This window comes from Nothoprocta perdicaria, unplaced genomic scaffold, assembly GCF_003342845.1.
Source record: "Nothoprocta perdicaria isolate Ctin4 unplaced genomic scaffold, notPer1 scaffold_156, whole genome shotgun sequence".
Classification (NCBI taxonomy): Eukaryota; Metazoa; Chordata; class Aves; order Tinamiformes; family Tinamidae; genus Nothoprocta; species Nothoprocta perdicaria.
Window position 1 is genome coordinate 438,255 of NW_020454716.1, and position 19,816 is coordinate 458,070.

A 19,816-nucleotide genomic window follows, 5' to 3' on the forward strand; every position below is an offset into this window, starting at 1 on the left:
CAATCGCCTTTTCCAGTGACAGTTACTATTATCTGGGGTCTTGAAATATTGTCTGTCACTCTGACCCATTTGCAGTGGAGCTGGAGGTGCTATGGGTTGCATTCTGAGGAGGATGATGCATTGCTTTCAGATGTCCTGAGAAAGAGGAGGAGACTTTTATTGGGAATCCTGGGCTTGGCTTTTCCCTACAGCRTGGCTTGCAGGGAAAGTGCCTCTTTCCAAGGAAGACAACCGACGTGTGGTTAGATAAGCACCTCTAGGTTGGCAATGCTGAGGGAAGTAGTCCTGGCTGCTGCTCTGCTAGTAATTTCTTTCCTTCCTCTGTGCTGGCGCAGCTGGCTGTGTGCTGAAGAGAGCACAGAGCYGCTCCACATGAAAAATAATCTGAAAAAAAGAGGTTATTTTTCAGTTTAAGCAGCTTCCTGTCCCACTTGCGATGGGGCTGTATCAACAGCTGTGCTGGCATCATGTTGAGGAGAGGAATGAAAGGTAGGGAGGAGAGTAGGACCATGGCTGTTAGTAGCTGACCTAGTCTGAAATCCATGTTTCTACTGCAGCTTTTCTCGGTTATGATAAAATGAGCCTAGCAGGCCAGACTTTCTCTTACTGCCTTAAAACCTCTGTTCCTTAGAAAATAATGTATAACCTCAGATCTCTTGTTTACAACTGTAGCGTGAGCTGTCAACAGCTTGCTAAATTTGTCTTGCCTGCTCCTTACTGCATGCTGAAGAGTGGGAGCCAAAGCAGAAAGATAACTCGTTCCTGACTCRAACAGGATTTATCAAAAACACCCTGGCTGCAGGTACGCAGAGACTTTCACTGAATCTGCTTTAAAGTATGGCCTATTACGAATGTTTATCGCAGATATTTGTGAAATCCTCTGTGCTATAAGTCCTGTGCTTTTTTTCTTGCCCGTCCCTAAATGGTCAGAACATTTTTTGTGCTTTCCCCAAAGCCCACTTGTGTTGCAGCTAATGAAGTAGGTTCATTTACCCACTGGAATACTTTTCTCTGCACCCGACTTTCGTACATGTGTAAGCATTTGCTATAGGGACCGAGTGGTGTTTGATTGAAACGATCAGTGTTTGACATAGGTTCTAAAGCATAGCACAATGAGACTGCTTTGAAAAAGAACCTTTAATATCTCTTTGCCCTCCCCAAGCTGTGAAGAAGGCTGTAGGGGGAACCAGGAATGTTTGCCAGAACCGTTTACCCAAATGCCTGACCATTTCCTGCAGCCAGACTCCTGGTGCTTGGGCCTGAGTCACCAGGCAGCTCTCCTCACACGCCGTGGCCTCCGAYGGTGAAACCTGCGGCTGGATGGGCGAGAGCGGCTCTGGCGGCCGCCGGCACGGCCGTGGCACGCGGGCAGGAGGCGAGCGCCAGCCCCGCGTTCACCTGTGCCTCGTGCTGAGGCTTCCCCTGACAAACCACACCGCTGGCAGCATTAATCAAGCTCTGCCCCTGGTTCCTTCGGTCTTGACAGTACCAKCCCAGTTGAGCTGGTTAGCCTGAGGATGCTTGCTCTTCACTAACTAATGCTATCTCTTAGCTCATCTTCTGAGCATATCCACTTGTATTCAAGTGCCTTTGTGTGGCAGCACTTGAAAGCCTTGTTCAGAATTCTTTGTACCCTATGTTTTGACTGAGCAATTTATATTAAAACCGTTTCTGCCTCCCTTGCCTGTTCTCTCCCTTCCCTCTTCTCCTCCTTCTTTCCTGTGTAACTGTAGGGTGAGAAAAGAAGCAGTTTTGCATTTCAGTACCCTTAATGTAGCCAAGAGGTTTGTTCATTACCGCTTTGTACTTTCAGGCAAACTAGAAAATTTAGATTAATAGGTTGTTTATTCTTTTGCGTGTTCCTCAAATCAAAGGCACTGAATTGCATTATTAAAGAAGTTTTGTGTGGCAGGCTTGGAACTGTCCTTACTGAGCTGTACATGAAGAAAAACGGTTGCTTTTCATCCCCACTCATTATGCAGACTGGCACAGGAGCATGGTTAAACGCATTATCATATACTGTCACTTAAAGACTTTCCTCCTATACAGCTGATGTTGGGCTCCAGTTTCACTAGATGCTTTAAAGATCCGCTTTGWAGCAGAAGAGGGAAACCCTAGATATAGAAACACGTATGTCCTTATATTTAAAAAAAAAAATACTCACCAGTTAATAAAGGGAGGGTTTGTTTAGAGCTCTAGTTACTGCTTCACAGGGCTCTCCRAGCTCCTCATTGGGATTCTGTTCATTTATTGTATAGTTTCTCATCCATTCGCTTAGCAATAATGCACAATTAGCCTTTCAGTGATAATCTGCCCAGCCAAATTAATGAGGAAAATATTCAACATCATTTTGTGACCAAACCCATAACTGAAAGACCTAGCTARTGCTGGGTAGCAGACTAAATGCATGTTTGTATCCTACAAATGTTCTCTACTGTTCTCTGCTGAATGGGCAATAGCCCCTTCAGAGACCTCTGGTCCTCCTATGGCATTGGATACTCTAACTGCTTTGCCACATTGTGAGAGAAGAGCCTCTCTTGACCCAAGGCCTTCTGCTTTGAGTGAAAAGTTCATGGAGMAGTTCAAGAAAGGAGGTTATTTCAAGCACGAAGACTAGATTTTGTCAGTCATATGTAAATAAACAGGAGAGAATTATTTGCCTTGTGGGATCTGCTTCAGCTCTAGCTAGTGTTCAGACAGAGGGAGGCAAAATTGCCCATCCAGCCCTGCAATTTGTAGTCTTAAGCAATGGAAAGACCCCAGCCTCTTGTGTGCCACATACAGAGCTCCCTGGTGCCCGGTGCAGAGTCAACAACGTCATGGTTGTCAGACTGGCTGAACTGTTGAGTGTCCCTTGTACCACAGGGCATCTTCCTTCTGCTGCCTGAGACTGGGGCAGGCTGCAATAATCTGCCTTTCTCCTTTGCCTACCTGTTGCTGAGTTTGGAGGCCCTTTTTCCTAGCTAGAACCATCTTGTTGGGTCTGATCTCCTCCATTCTCTCAGAGGTGCTAATGCTAGGATTAGGTTCTCCGAGTCTTCCTARATAAAAGTGGTTAAATAAAGTTTCACCTGTAGGCTTGTTTATAAGGTATGTCATCATCCTTCACCTGAGGTTATACAGAGTTCCTCTAGATGCTTAGTTCCCTTCTTTCTATCAGTTTGCCTGTGTATTATAGATTGGGGGCTCGGATGGTTCCTTGACAAATAATTGTCTTTTTTCTCCAAGGAATATTATCTTATTTGGGGAGAAAAGGAGTGTTAGTGCTTTACTTTTGATTTTTTTTTTTTTTTGCTGCTGCTGTTTTCTTTTCAGTCTCTGCATAAGTAAATAATGGTATTTTTTCTACCTTTGACTTGTTCTTTTACCTGCTGTTCCAGATTTTCTGGGTATTATAAATCCTTTTGTTTGGACTTTTCATTAACACTTCAATTATCTAGACAATTCATTTGTATCTGTGCTTTCTATCCGTATTATCCTTGCAGGCCCTGTTAGCTAAGTTCATAAAATAATTATATCTCTCTATTTATAATGTCACATATCTACTTTGCAGCTGTTTTAAAGTGCACTGAACATGATTAAGTAGATTACTGTATCCTTCTCCTGTGTCCCCAAGCGAGAGAGGAGTTGTGACTGAATCTCAGATTTCCTATGACACAGCTACATAATCATTTGCTCTGCAACAGAGCTGTGACWTAGCTGAACATTGTCATTTTCTTGAGAAAAACAAGAATATGTTTATTTTTCTGCTTAATAATTCTAGTTAATAGTTTACTTGCATTAATTTCATCTCTTTAYTGAATTATTTTTTTCCTACTGTATCTTTTGGGCATGTTGAGTCAGATATCATTGCATATTAACATATTATTTTCATTAAATACTAGTATTGTTTTTAATACTGACCATGATATTCAGACTTAGAAAGGTTAAAGTACTGGTTTCATAGATAAGCAGTTTTGTGCTGGAAATCCAAATTCAATTATACCTACTCATTTTACAGAGAATGAGATTTATCCCATAGAAATTTCTCTATCCTTCTACCTCTATTTGTAGGAAATTTCCTACAATCTACAGGAAATTTATTGCAGCCACAAGCCACACAACTCTTCTCATTCTTGCTCTACTAGAGATTTTTAGTAGCTGTATACTTTTCTTATTGGTTTCCCAATAGGTATAATAAAAATAAACTTTCATTGCTTCCTTTTAACATCTAGAGTAGTTAACATTTTCACTCAGACATTGAAATTGGAGTCTAATCTGTCTAGCATCAAAAAGCTTTCAAATTTATGGTGTATTCATGGAAAGACTTTAGAGTGATGCAGACAGCAGTTCAAAAAGAAAAGGAAAACACAAGAAAAGCTCRTTAAATTCCCAAAATTCACTGGTTTGATATTTCAGACCTTAGCTGGTAAGCAGTAAGTAACAATGATCTTCCATGTGCTGTGGTAGTGGGTGCAGAGCTATGTGTCCTTCACTCAGCAGAAGGCTGTTCTGGTCACAGCTGTGTATGCAGAGCTGTAAGTGAAAATTAGAGGAGCACATAAAGGCTTTCAGGGTGTTTGCAGCCCTTGGCTGTTTGTTTGTTACCAAATCCCAGAAAATAACCTCCTAAAAGAAAAAGTGTAKGAAGTTGTTCTTCCCTTTGGTAAACATGTCATATAAAGTGACTTKCCAAACTTATCCCCTTTAGCGCAGATAATTTGGAAACCTTGAACTTCAACATTTGGTTTGTTGCCCAAAGCACAGATCCTCAAGGCCCCTCATTTCCCCCAGAAGTTTCTCATTGTGGGAGCTGTCTTGGTCGTCTTGGTCTGGCACTTGGACCCACGTTCTCAAGTCCAGAGAGCCACTTCTGTCTTTTTCTAACAACTGTGAAGCTGTTTCTCTTCACTGTGTGCTGAACATCTTGGAGCTTTCTTTAGGAACCACTATATGTTAATAATCTTGTTTGATCTTGGAGCACTTAGAGGTAGCACTACTAGTTTCAGAGCCTTCGGTACTGCATTTCTTTCTACAGTGAAGCTGGAAACAGATGCAGACAGGAGATAACTCTTGTGGAAAACAATTGGAAGAATGGATGCTACCTTTAAATGTGGCACGCAGGTGAGAGGAGTATGAATTAATGTATTTATATGGCATCTTRTTTTACCATCCACTACACATAAAGTATTACTAAATGCAGTTACATCTTATGTAGTGTATGTTTAGATAGACTTCTTCTGCCAGGAGCACTAGGAAGCTTTTTTTCCCCATTAAGAAACATTTATAAATTGCATCAAGCAAATAATACCTCAGCTTTTGATTCTCCTTTCAAAGRTTCATATTTCCTTTGAGTCAATAAGAACATATGTGAAATATATTACATTTAAATGCTTCTTAAAACTATGTTGCTGTATGAATTGCACCATCTGACGTTCAGACTTGCTCCCTAAGTCTTAACATTGAATGGGAAAAGAAGGGCAAATGCTGCAGCAAATAAAAAGAACATGTGTTTTGTAAGACTTTAATGGCTGGAGATGCTTAAAGAGCAGCTTTTATCTTGACTTCTACTCTGAGGATTTATCATACTTGCATTTCCATGATGTTTTKTGCTGAACAGTCAGGATATTGTTGCACGGGAAAAGGAAAAATGCAAGAGTGAAACCACAAAGAGTACAGTGTAAGAGAGACCCCCTTTGCTGGTAAAGGTTAAGATGGTGCTATGCACTGTGGATGGCCCATGTCGCTGTTGTCATTAAATGGGTTATTAGWCAGGTAGCAGTAACTCTGCTTGGGTTGTTAGGTTTGCTCCTAACTTTTATTTCAACCAGGGACAGTCCTGCATCTCTTAGGAATTTTATTCTGTTTCTTTTCTGCGTTCTTTTCTCAGTATTCTGCATAAGAGCATCCTTCTCTACAGAAGTTTCTGTAGAGTATGGATCATGCTTTCTTTAAGATAAATCACTTTGCTATCATATCTGGTGGCAGTCATTTGCTTGCCTTGCTAAGTTATCATCCCACCACTAATCACTTAAGTGATATTCCTTTTTATCCCTTCCTTCATAAAGATCCTCACAGTGTCAGCTAAAGATAGTAAACTCATTCAGAGGTTGAAAACTGAACTCTATAAATACCAATTTTCAGTTTCTACAAGCAAGGATTACAATATGGATTCATGCCCACAATTGTTCTCCAGTAGATGGTCTTTGTTTTCTCTAGAAAGTAGTAACGAGAAATGTCTTTTTTTTTTTTTTTTTTCCTGGACAAGAGGCCAACTCCTTACACTTCCCTGATTACCATAATATATGCATGCCATTGCTGTTAGGGCATAGTGCTGGAGGATGGAGGGCATTTGCCTGGAACTTTGTCCAGCAAAATATTCTTACCTCGTGCTTCATAGTAGAGAGTCCTTGGAACTATGTTAACCGGTAAAATATGTGGCGTTAAGTTAAACTTTGACAAAGGTGCGTGATAGCCATGAGAAATGTTGAGGATTAGTGAACACCTGAAGAGTTTAAAACCTGCTGGGCTAAAATTTAAAGAACACCTAACAGTTATTTCATTCTTTCAAATTAATGACTCTGTTAAATTGTTACATTTTAAAATGCATTTCTTCATGGAAAAATATAGAGAAAATGAATTTATTTCCTTCTCTCTCACTCTTTTTTTTGGGACGCCCTGCTTACTGAAGTATTGTAAGAGTTAAAATAGAGAATGTGGTTACAGAACCATAGCCAAAAAAGCATACCCTTAAAAGGGGTAGTTTTTTGGATCACTTGTTGTTTCAAGTTTCTCTCAGTGCATTCATTTGCTCGGTATTCAGGCCAGTTTTGTAGTAGTAGTCATTTATAATCATTAATCTAGCTCATTGATATTGTAATGGGCTCCAAACATTCTCTGTGGCACTTACATGCTCCATTGCATTCCCTCTGAAGTAACTAATGATGAGATGACAAAACTTCAGTCTTGTCGTGTAACCGGAGTTCCTTCCTCCAGCCAGGTCTGTTACTGGTTTGTTTCCTTTGAGCTACATTGTACGTAAGAGTGGAAATCGTTGCCCAAGCAGAGGCCCAAATGCTGCAAAACTTATTTTTATGATTTATGGCTTTAACTATCAATTGAGAACCTCATAAACAACATACTTCTTTCCTGTTACACTGCTTTCTTCAGCATTATAATTTGTGAAAGAAAGTTGGAGAAGAGCAGCCAGCAGTCTGGGTGCTTGGGATTATGCTCCATAGATTGTGGAAAAGCTATATAAAAATGCCTTGCAGTGCAGTCCAAGAATAGCCCTSACTATGAAGGCCTTCGGTTCTGGGAAGATTTGTGTTTAAATTCTCTTTAAATTCTGCCTCATTTTCTTTCTAAGACAGTGTAGCTTCTCCACTGCTCCTTGACCTTGTGTGCGAAAGGCAGCTGAGCTGTTTGCCAGCTAAATGTACTTCCTAGGGCTCCCAAAGCAGAAGGGAAATAGCACACGGCAACTGAGGAGCACGTGCCTCTTCCTGGCTGTCATCCCATCGTTGTCACTAGACCTACTGTGTATCTGTTTGCGGGGAGGGTTTTCTTTAAGGTCCTGTGTTGCATGAGATGCAGCTGCATACCACCTGCCCATCTACTCTGCCCATCTCRTGACGTGGAGCTACAAATTCTGTAGTTGTTTTGAAGATCTTAAGCTTAATGACAAGTTGTTTTCTTGGATAGAAGCTGATCCACATCCTGTCTAAAGATTACTGGTGCTGTTTGAGAAGTCAGGGAAATGCTGAYGGTCCCCTCTGGTGAAGTGTTGCAGATATTGCTGTGCCTCCCTCTTGGTATTGCTGTGGGTCCCGTTTCAAGTGGTTGAGCAGTCTGCCCCCCAGATGGCCAGAAATCCATCCGGGAATATTTGTTCTTATTGTTTACTTGGCCACTTAGCTCTGGAATTGGATTGATTATTTTCTCAATGAGAGGCTGTGTAAGCTCCTCAGAAGGGAAAAATCAACTGTCTAACAAGACAAGGACAGTCAAAATATATCAGTTCAGCTATTACTTGGAAGTTCTGCCAGTTAGGTCTTTAATGACTTTACCAGGGGAAATGAAAAAAATAGTCTCATAGTCAATACATAGAAAGAATGCCAAATGTCACAATCAGTAGCAGCTTCAGTTCCAGACCTCTTTTTCAAATATTTACAAGGCTTCATGTATATCTAGAGATTTCAAGTCACAAAAGAGCAAGAATAATGATAAAATCTGACTTCCTATAGAAGACAAGCTATAGAATTTCATTTGGTGATTTCTTGATCAAGTCCAAAGATTTGTGGCAAAACAAGGGACATCATCGTTTGAAGACTTACACTTAAAGTGAGTCAACCGCAGTGCTTCACGATTCCAGTTGTAAATTAGTCTCAAGTTTTACCTGACKTCTAGTTTATCTTTCTTAAGACCAGTCATTTTGTTTTGCAGTGCCCATATTGGGAAGATTAAAGTGCCTCCTACTATCTGATATAATTTCTCCTGTAGGTACCTCCACATTGATGATCACCAGAAGGGATCTCTGCTTGGCCACAGGCTTGAGTTACCCAAGAGCATACCATATATTTCTTTCTAATTAGACAATTCACATCCTAGGAAGTTCTTAAAATGTTTCTCACTGGAGTTTTTAGAGCCTCTGGAGCAGAAGGGAAGTCATCTGTCTTCATCTGTGTTCCACAAAAGCAGCCTCTTCATTTGCTTCAGGCCTGTGTCCTTTGGAGAGACTAAATGCCCTCTTGGATCATGCTCAGTGAGCTGAACATATCTTTAGGACTCTGTTTGCTTCTTAATACGCACAGAATTATCTTTGGTAAAAGTGMAAAGGTTGGATGGATAAAATTGGAGCTCTGCATAGTAAATATTTTTTTGTATTTGTACCTTACTTATTTGAGGTAGTGAACAACATACACTAAAAAATTTAAACTCGGCCCTTTTGTTTCTTTTGTGTCTCTTTGTGTCTCCTTTTACCTACCATTACTGTCAGAAGGTGTGGTTGCTTCTCCTTTTTCATTATTTGCCATTCTTGCACTTGAAGACCAAATTCTTTAAACTTCTGCTTCATTCAAAGTCCATCCTATAGCTAAAACAAGAAATGAAGAGTTAGCATTGTTTTTAATGTCTTGCTAAGTTTTAGTGCTAAGGTTTCCGAAGTAGGTGGAAAGTTTATACTTAAGTATTTCAGGCTGTCTATAGGTTCAGGAATGCTTCAGTTAAACTCATCCTCCATTGGAATGTTTTCTTTACAACCATKAGAATTAAGAACTTATTTTATGTTTCTAATGAACGTTTAAATTCTTCAGTTGCTGGATGTGCCATTCTAGCCACATAAGTATGCCACGTGATGGCCTTGGGCTGTGCCTTTGCCACAGCCTGTCCTGCCCTGAGTAACATTTGCTCTAAGCTAAAGTGCCGCAAGAAAATGTTTTAGGCTGAAGGATAATTACAGGGAATTTTGAAGGGGCTGGAGGATGATTTGAAGTTTCTGTGAACATCAAGATCCTGGATTGTGGAGATCAAATTGGAGCAGTTCTGTAGATTATTTCTTTATTTTTACTAATCTGGCAAGCAATTTATTGATAACAGGATTTGAGATCAAAGAGCAAAAGAATAATGACACCATCTAGAGGATTTTACTTTTTAAAATGTTTTCAGCCTATTCTAAATGTGGTACTGTTAGAGTTTTGCCTGTAATAAGCCTATTTTTCAGTGTTTTTTGTTGTTGTTGTTGTTGTTCACCTCAGTTGTGGAGCTTCCTCCAGAACAAACCATTCTTTACTTCAAATAAGCTGAATCTTTTCCTCTTTACCCTAGTGCTTCAAAATTAGCCTTCTGCTGAACCACRTGCTAATCCTCCTAACCCTTCCTACTTTCAGCACTCCCCCAACAGATCTTTTCAGGTCAGTCTGCTTTAGCTCTCCCCTATATTTGTCCTGTGTCTTGCACAGGTCGTTCTAGGCAAATCTCACTAAATCTTTGTCACTATTTTTCTTCTTCCTTTTCATGTCATAAGCAGGAATCACCCATTTAAGCATCGTCTTTGTAGAGTGGTTCAAGGCCAAAACATCTTCCTTGCCTGCAGCATCACCCATAGACCTGGTTCTGGCAGTATTTGGTAGTATTCTCGTGGGCCAGTAGAGGCAATCCAGGGGTAGCCAGTGCTACCCCTTGTGGGAGAATTTACCTGCAGAGAGACAAGTAAGTAAAGTGTTCTGGGGCCCTTCCTGAAGGTCCCAGGCCCCTAGGATCCTTTTTAGAAGGGCTTGAATGATACCAGTGAAAAGAGCTGATGGGATTTCTGAGTAACGTGAGCTCTCTCACTTGCTTTGGAGATGAAGGATGGCAGAAGTTTGAGTCTGAAGAGCGTGTCTGGTGGCAGAGTGCTCGCAAGCTGTCTTTGCAGGTATGCTGTGGATGCAGCCAGCTGAGCTCAACCTACTTTTAATTAAAAAGGTCATTAATCTTATGACATGCCCTGTACACTTCTTAGGCTTTCAGAATTAAAACATGTTTAGCAGGGAGTTACCTGAACATATCTTTCAGCTTTTCTCTGTTGAAAGGGGGAGTTCTGCTCTCCCCCTTCATCTTCTCCTGCCGGCAAGGCATGGATTTGACCATTACTTACTAGTAAGTATTTACTAAAAAAACTTCCTTCAAACAAAAAGAAACGAAGTTCTTTTTTGAGCTAACCTGATAGAAATCCTTGGCTTCTAGTATACTTTCCTGTCATTGAAAAGTAACAGTTGGGTGTCTCTCTGTTTTCTTCTGATTTTCCTAGGTTCTTAGAACTATTTTGTAGTCATTGTGAGAACTCTATGCAGAACAAATCCTGCTGTATTCATCTTACATGCACATGCTTATGAAACCTAAGAATAAAGTGTGTTATTCTTTACTGTTTAGTTTGCCTTTGTGCAACCTTCTGTCTGAAATGGTGGGGATAATTATAATATATGAGCTGCTGTTTCTGTTGCTATTTGTTTGGAAAACAAGAAAAATCAGTACTTAAAATAAGACAAATGCACATTCTGGATCCGGTTTCTGTTTACTTAATATCTGCTCTTGTCAGTGGAAAAAGCAAATTAGTCAAAGAAACAACACTTGGATGTTTTTATTTTCTTTCAAACTCCTCTTTAAAACATCCTCTCTGAAGTAACAGAGACAGATCTCTTTTTCCGAAGGCTCATAAAACCTTTCATAGCAAAATGTTACAAATGGTTAAATGAAAAGGAAACAATAATTTTTTCTTAGAGTAAGAAGTTTTATGAGAAAGAAGTGGGGTTTTTTAATACATCTGCATATTGCAGCTTAGGTCCAATGCAAGGATTTTTTGCTAGTATTTTTGGTTTTCAAATTGTTATTCATGATAGACGCACAGAGCTAAGGAAATTAGACTGTAGGTAGCTTGTGCACCAGACATACAGAGCATAGTCTGTTAGCTAAATACGATTTGTGAAGGCACAGTATTAGCAATAGTTAAGTTTATATTTGGTTTTATAAAAGTACACTCCTACAGACAAGACAAGAAGACCTTGACTTTTATTTTTAGTGTAGGTTTKTTTGTTTGTTTGCTTGCTTGTTTTTCTAAAATTTAATAAGCCTGTATGGATATGGAGAGAATCCRAAAGACATGATACTGCTTACACCAGAAACCTTACAAATCTGAAGTCTAGAAAAGACTCTCCTGACATTTAAAAAAAAAATCTGATTAATTTTGAGGTTGCTGTGCTATATTTCCAGGAGACTGATTTATGACTGTATGACTCCTGTATGACTTCATGAGCATGGCAGAAAAGCAACCTGTGGAAATACTGTGTCTTAACCTAGTTTAAAGAGAAAGGCTGCATTGCCCAGGGCTTCCGCCTGCCTGAATACTTCTATGTTAAAGATGATGGCAACAGGAAAGGGGAAATTTAATTCATATTCATCAAGCCAATGTTTGAATTTCTAGGAAGCAACTAATGTGACTTTGGGGGGCAGATTTCATGCACCAAGCACAGTAAGTATTCTCCTACTGCTTTGGGCATATCTCCACCTGTCATAGTGCTGTGACAGCCACCTTTTGTGCCGAAAGCAGCCTCCTTACAGCAGCAGTGCTGCAATTCAGACTAAGCCCTAAATATTTATTGGCTTCCTGGGTGGATTTTACAGCCTTCATTGAGCTCCTGACTTCTGTGAGTAGRCTGCTGTCAGTATCAAAGACAACTGCTTTAAAGATAGCTCAGGTATGTCTACAGCACTGCTCGTTCCAACACAGACAGCGGTATAAATGCATCCTTTAGTGGTCCTGGAGTTTGCATCACTTTGCATCAGGTGCTACCTATCAGCTACATACCAATAAAGGGGCAYGGTAAAAAAGCTGTATTTTAAAAAACAGGGAAATATGAAGTCAAATATGAAATATATTTCATATTAAATGTGAAATATGAAGTCTTTATATTTCTCAAATGCAGGCCATTTCTATCCTGACAGCAACAGTTGTTGTCTAAGACTGTACCACCTGGACAAAGACTGTGTCTCTGAAGCAGAGTGAAGAATCACCTTGAGCACTAAAGGACAATAAAACCATCATAGGAGGTGAGACCTGAGGGAAAACAGTCTGGATTTTGCTAGCAGCACAGCAGCAGCAGGAATATAGGCTGAGTAGGAGACAGAAGGTACAGCAGAAACTGTAAGTGAGCAGTTGATGTGCTGCGTCTGCAACTGTGGCACTACCACCTGTGTTTTCTGTGCTTGCTCTRGTAAGCCTTCTAGCTCCTTGCTAGTGGGCTGCTGTTTTTAAATGGCTTTGGAATGAGCTGTTTTGCAATAAAAGGACAAAGCGTTCTGTTCAGCTCTATGTGAATATGGTTAACATGCAGTTTGCAATCTGTCTCTCCCCAGGCCTGAGCACATGGTGTGGCCAAGTTCATCCYGCTGTGAGAATATGGTAGGGTGCCTATACCACACTGCCCCATGCTCTGGGGTCAGGTTTAAACTCTCTGTGATTTGCTTCATTTGTTACTGGAACTTGAGATACAGTAATTTGTGGTAGCAACCAAAGTAGCAGTTGTGGATTCCAGTTTTCACTCATTCCGACTGGTACCTTCCCTCTCCTCTTTCTTTCTTCATCATGCAACATTGAACATTATTTATTCAGCTGTGGCCTGGAGACAGGAAGGAGCAATGTGGTCATGCACCAAAACTGCCCTTGTTTATTCCAAGCAGCTCTTGGCAGACAATATGGTGCATGGGCAAATGTAATTTTCTGCATGGTCTTCACTGACCCTGCTGGAGGGAACAGGAAAACAGTCACCACAGCAGACTGTAGACACCTCCTAAGGTCTGCGGTGATCCCCTTCCTGTGTACTAGGTACCCAGTCATAGTCTGAGAAATTGATATGATTTACTGGTCAGGCGCCTGGGGTGTCTACAGGCTGAGTTGTATTATGGTCTGAAAGAGTCTGCCTTTGATACCTGCCTGGAGGGTGCCCTTTCTCCCCACATGGGAAGCAAAGAGCTTCTTCACAGAAGGAGCTTTGCGCCTCATTGGTGAGGGCACTTCCTGCCTAAACAGCCTGTGTGCTCCAAGAGTGAAACTCCAATTAATTCTTCATTCATAAAATTAATTCTTCATAATTAATGAAGTTTAATAATCCTCAATTCTTCATAAAATAGCAGAGACGATCATTCTCCTTCTTGGGTGTTGATTCTTCATTGTAACTGAGACTTAGCCTCACGCTCAGACATGCTGCCTGCAGAGAGTCTCCGGCAGCATTTCCCAGAGCGACTCCTGCCCTTGCTCTATGTTGCTCACAATTTTGCAGTAAAGAAGTAAGGAAAAAGTAAAGAAGTAAAGTAAGTAGTAAAGCAGTAAAGAAGTAAGGTGCTGTCACCTTGTACAAAGGGATGGAAAAAAAAGACAAATAATTATCAAATCTTAAGAATGTCTCAATTCCAGAGGGTGAGAGCGCTGTCCTTATGCCTCAGAAATGATGCTTAATTAGGGCCCAGTTACCCTCCTAGGCTGCTTTCATCCAGAACCCTGAAAGCAGCTTGTGAACAAACCCCGAGTTTCTCAGGAAACCTCCCCTACTCTTGCTTCCAGGGGGAGGAAAGAGGAGGCTAAACTTCAGAATCATGAAAAGGGYTTTTGCTGCTGAAAACGGGTAGATTATCCTCCTAGATATCTGTCCTCCTAGTTACCTACTTCCTTGTTGTGAATGCCTGGGAGATCCTTTGTCCACTGCTGGACACCACACTAGGAAAATCTAAAAGAGGTAGGAGCAACTGAACTAGTGAACTGTGTAGGGAAGGATTTAGAGGKTAAGATAAACTTACCCTACTTTATATAAATAGCTTTAATAGTTAAATAGATTGGCTAAGAGCTGAGGAAAGGGTTATTGTGACCTGCTGACAAATGAAAGGAAAAAATAATGGGAGAGCAAGAGATATAAGGAGGCATAAATAGGAATTTGAAATTAATGCATAAATTTGATTTAAATTTAGTTGACTTCCGATTTGTGCTATTCCTTCAGACCAAAGTGTAGATATTTTAGGCAAAGATCATGAGTTTAGTAAGTAGTGTTATTCAAACCTGGATTTAGGAAGCTTTTAAGAGTGACCATTACAAATTCTTACTGTCCTCTTAACTAATGAGAAAGGGTATGTTTCAGAAGAGACTTTTTATGTCTAGCACCTCTGGCTTCCAGTACCTGCTGTTGAGATTGATTTTATGAAGACTACATGTACAGTATGATAAAATACCTTCTTTAGGGACTCCTCCATCTGCAAAGGAGAACAGCCTCTGATTTGTGTCATGGTATGAAATGACAATGCCAAAAAAAAAAAAAGGCACCATGCTCTCCATGTTCTTGCAGACTGTTCACATTTGGAATTTTAATTGGCATTTAAATTCGGCTTAGCATTAACATTCTGAGGGGGGAAAAAAAAAAAAAAGAAAAAAAAAAGAGAGATTCCAATATATTTATCCCTGCAGTAGAACAGATTGCACAGACTCCCACAGTAGTATTGGGTTTCTGTATAGACTGAGTCTTCCTTATGTTGTAGCAGATTTCCAATTGTGGTGATAGCTTTTTCAGACCAAGCAAAATCTTTGTAGTCCATGTTCAAAATAACCTTTTTGTAGTTTGATAGGAAACCTGACCCTGTTCCCTGATGTTTCCCGAGGAGATAGAAGTCCCCCCTGAGTAGGGCACACAGATTCTAGAGATTGTATATAATGGGCATGAAAGAAACACTCTGATAAGAGTGTTTTTCAGRTATCGAGTTTTCTGAACTGAGAAAAATAGAAGCTCTCTCTCTTCCTCTTGCTCATGACATAGGTAAGGGAAAAATCTGTAATCTGATTTTGGTGAGTCTTCCTGCTATGTTTCTTTAGTCAATAAGGAAAACATTAATCTGCTTGGGTTGGGTATTGCATTGAAATGTTCCTTTGATGTTGTGTGCCTGCCCCATAAACCACTTAAGAAATATGTAGTATTTCCCTTTCTGCTTTTGTTGTTGTTGTTTTTGGAACTGCCAGTCTTTGATGAGTTTGGGGAGATATGAAGACATTGTGGCTGTTACCTGGGTCAAGGTTGGCTGTTTGGAGAGGCRTTTACGGGCTAAAGGCGGCTATGAGGTGTCTGCAGTAAAAGAACTCRCTCTGTGAGCCTCAGTCCTGGTGCCTGTGTCCTTTGGATTCCCTCCCTGACTGCTGCTTGGCTCCACTTTCTCCCCTGGCTCTTTCTTCCATACTTTGCATTCCTCTGTATGTAGAAGTTCTGCAAAATTGTTGCTGCTTGGCGAGTCCTCTCCTTAACTGTAGTCCACAGCCTTTTGGACTATGAACATACAATCATGTAGGGTTTTTGACATCAGTGTGTTTCCATTCCCTGAGGAGCCCAAAAACTTCCCTAAGATTCACCTCTCTGAGTCTTCATCTGCTGAACCACAAAGGCCATGCTTGACCAGTCTTTCACAAAGTAGCTCCCTAAAACATGAATCATTTGACTGCCTTTTTGTGTTTTTTGGACCTTTGTCCTATAATACAGTGACCAGATTTGTACACATTATTCCAAAAGAGACCATCCAGCTGCCTTACCGAATGCCAAAGTAATAACGTCTGTGGTTTATACTCTGTAGCCTTCCATATACAACCCAAAACCTTGTTTGCCTTTGTTACTGTTGCCAGATGTTCTGTGGATGGATTTGAGGCGTATTGTGGTGAATGTCACCATGCCAGTGAATTTCAGCAAATTTAAGCAGCTTTGAAATGTTTCCTTTTTGTAGATTGTTATATGCAAGTTAAACCAAACTGTATTGTCCCTTGAACTCCTCTGTTCTGGTTACCTCTTTTTCATACTGAGTCACACTACGTGTTAATAATTTCTCTTCAAAAGCCTTTTTTCCTTTATCAAGTCTCTTTCTGATGCTCTGCTTTGCTGGAAACTCCATCTGAACAGCCCAGCTTTGAGGGCTTAGGCAGTGGGATGGCAGTTTTATTGTCATTAGTTCCCAGCTTACTTGAATTCTGTTCCTGACTCTTGGTGAGAACAGGAGCTCTTTCCAAGACAGCGAKCAAGAGGAGGAAACARCCTGTGAAAGGATGATGCCTTCTCACCTTCTCTGTTTTTCCCTGCAGATTTGCTGGCAGCCCAGGAATACCACTGCTTGCTGCAGCTGCTCTGCCCCGACTTCCCCATGGATCTCACTCAGAAGGCAGCAAGGTGGGTCCTCATCTGCTCSCTTAAAACAAGATCACTCCTACACACATGGGCTTAGAAACTCCATCTGTGGGTTAACATATGGACAGGGAGATTCAGGGATAAAGATTTGGGGGAGAATGATAATTGAAGCTAGGAGTGGGGTGTTTTACTAGCAGTGAGAAAGAATGTGTGTGTGAGGTATAGGGAGGCAGAAATATCAGTGCAGGGTTAAATATATGAAGAATGCTGCTGCTGGCTTTCTCTAGGCTCAGAAGATGAGTTGCATGTAAAAGAAACCATGTTTTCAACTGACATGATTGTAAACTCTGTTTTAAATAATGTTTACAATCTGTATAYGTTCCTCCCACTCCAGCCTCCTGCGGTTGAGCGCATTTTGAAGGTGCCAGTCTCTGAAGCAGTGCCACAGTGTTTTAAAGTATGTGAGCTAAGAACTTTGTGTACCAGGCCACACATGGTAGCTAATCTGTTTGAAACTTTATTTTAATCTAGACAAGGTCTAAAGCAGATAGCTAGCTCAAGGCACTGATAATGTGATACAGAGGTTTTTTTATTGATAGCATTTGCTGATTCCAGTCCAGCCCAGATAGTTGATTATTAACCATCTGATAGTGGAAATGTAATAAGGTATTTGCATCTGTTTGCGGGGGGAGGTCAGTTCAGATCTCAGTAGGAGTGCACACACACATATTCTAACCACAGCAAGATTACTGAATAAATAATCTTGTTCCTAGCAGTCTCGGCAGTGGAGGCCCAGAAACTAAACTTCTCATAAACCCAGATATGATGTGTCTAGGCACACACTCAGGATATTATTTTCTTCAGTATCAGTCRCATGAAAATTATTTTCAAAAAGGAGAGTAAAAAGGGAACTGTTACCATCTGCAAGTACTTCCACTCAGCTGATTCTTTGAGTTCTTCTCTAGCTCCTACATGCTGCTGTCCCAACTGCAGAACTGCAGTTAGGGCCACGTAGGTTCAATTAAAACTGAAAGTCGAGTGCTGCTTTTCCTTCTTGCTCATCAGTGGCCTTTGTGCTCTCAAGAGAGCGCAAACTTGGCCCCCAATGCCAGACTAAGACAGAATGCTAGCCCTGCAGCAGGAATGGATCTGTTGCTTCCTTCCAGGGAGGTACAAAGCGCGAGACCCCTGCACTGGTTTGCGTTTCGTAGGGTTCCAGCTAAGCTGAGCAGGAATTTGTGATGGAGCATGAAGGGAGACTTCAACATATCTACACAAGTTATGATGTTTGTGTCAAGGAATTTAACACACAAGGCTGTTGTAAACTAGAGGCCCCATTCAGGGGCCTGCTGCACTGCTGTGCGTGTGCCTGAGAGACAGACAAGCCGGCTCGGGGAGCAGGTGCTAGAGAAATGAGATCTCTGTCTGAGGCACCCAGGCTCAGGTGGGGATGATCTCACTCCTACTTTTGGCTGGCTAGAGATTTGCTTGCATGTTGCTATTATTCTTTTGCAAGCTAATCTGCCTGAGCAATTTTAATAAAACTTCTAAAACATCCTTTTCTCTCCTTCCACTTCTTGCTCTCTATCTTCTTTCTTATTCTGTCCTGGTCTAGTTCCTGCTTCCTATGTGTCCTGCAAGTGTCCTCCTTGGTTTGTGCCCATTAGAAGGGTGAACTCTGTAGGCTCCTCTCCAGCACTAGTTGACTAATTCCTTGCAGAGCACAAGCATCACATGCAGACCTGGTGGCACTGCTACTCCTTTATTCCATGTACCCCAGGCAACTTTGTTGCTAATTTGCTTTGGGAAAGGAAGTAAATAAAGTAGGGGCAGGATCAGCCGCAGCCTTCACTGATACAGCCAGGTCCTGTGGGATTATTGGCGCTTTTGGGAAGAGATCTCTCTGAGCTGTAGCCTCAGTGCTGCATGACTGAGATGATCTCACATCGCAGTGCACTCCGCTTGTCCAGGGGCTGTTGCTATGCACTGATAACAAACACTGGAAGGGAGTAAGACCAGGAAATATCAGGGCAGAAGAACAGAGGCAACAACAGTATAGGTTTTATTAGTGTCACAGCTGAAAGCTCCGTTTTCCTGTTAAATATGCATGTGAATGCACAGGTCATACCCAAAAAACAAACAGTCTATATGTCTCTGTGAATTTCCTTGGGCTTCTTTTCCCCCCGCTATCCCACCCCTGCATGTCTTAGCCACTAGCAGATTGAAGATTTAATCTTCAGAGTTACCTTTAATCTTCAGAGATAACTTCTGGCTTTCTGAATCTTGAAATTGCAAAAGGACAGAAAAGGCAAGGATTTTTCTGGTTTGATACCATCAGAGAGCTCATGTTGAACTGATCAATGCTAATGGACGTGGGCCTTGGAAAACTCTGTACTCCTCTTGGTAAATCAGGGCCTGAGAGTCCAGATACTACTCTTTTTGTGTATTACATTTATTTTTGCCCCCAGAGAACTGTTGATCCGTCCTGGCTTTATGGCACATTGTGTTCTTTAGCCTTTAACGGTAGCAAAGAACAATAAAAGTCCTTTCAACTTGCCTGGTCTAGAATTTGTCCTGGGGACTTCCTCTCTAATCTTGGTTTCTGAGATTCTAGCTGCAATCAGCACATCATWAAATTTCCCCCTTGGCACAGCACCAAGGCTTTCCTGCCGGTCAAGCCCACTTGAACCCTGCAAGACCACTACACTCTTACCAGAGTCCCTCAAGTGTAGGCATCTTCCTTCAATCCTTTCCAGAGTTTCTCCTTRATTTGCATTATTTGCTGCATGCCGAGCACTAGCCTTGTAAATAAGTCTGTGCCCCTAAGGGCCTAAAGCCTAATTCTGACAAGAATGAATAAAGGATCTCCTAAAATACCAGCTACTGGGTGAACTTATTTGAGTCCCAGCTTAAACTGTCAGAGTTGGCCCTTAGCTTTGGCCTTGTTGCCTGGGTTATGGTCAGGATTCTCTCCCTGTCAGGCATGGCAGGGAAAAGGTGAGGATATGTTGCACACGATGCTCTCCCAGCTTCCCTGGTTGTGCAGTCAGCTGCCTATGTGAGGAAGGAGCCGGCTGCAGTCAGTCTCCTCCTGAATTATTGCATTGATGTAAAGATTTCTCAGCTTGTCMGGAGGGCAGACTCCTGGGCCAAGTGGAGAC

At 41.4% G+C, this 19,816-nt stretch overlaps 1 protein-coding gene across 1 annotated transcript in view; it reads left to right on the plus strand.

Moving 5' to 3' along the window:
* CUNH11orf49 (chromosome unknown C11orf49 homolog) overlaps positions 1-19,816 on the plus strand; it is a 76,545-nt gene that overhangs the window by 45,657 nt on the left and 11,072 nt on the right. The window contains exon 4 of the mRNA XM_026035146.1: positions 16,613-16,697. Coding sequence (XP_025890931.1) covers positions 16,613-16,697 — 85 coding nt within the window. The remainder of the gene's footprint in view (positions 1-16,612; positions 16,698-19,816) is intronic.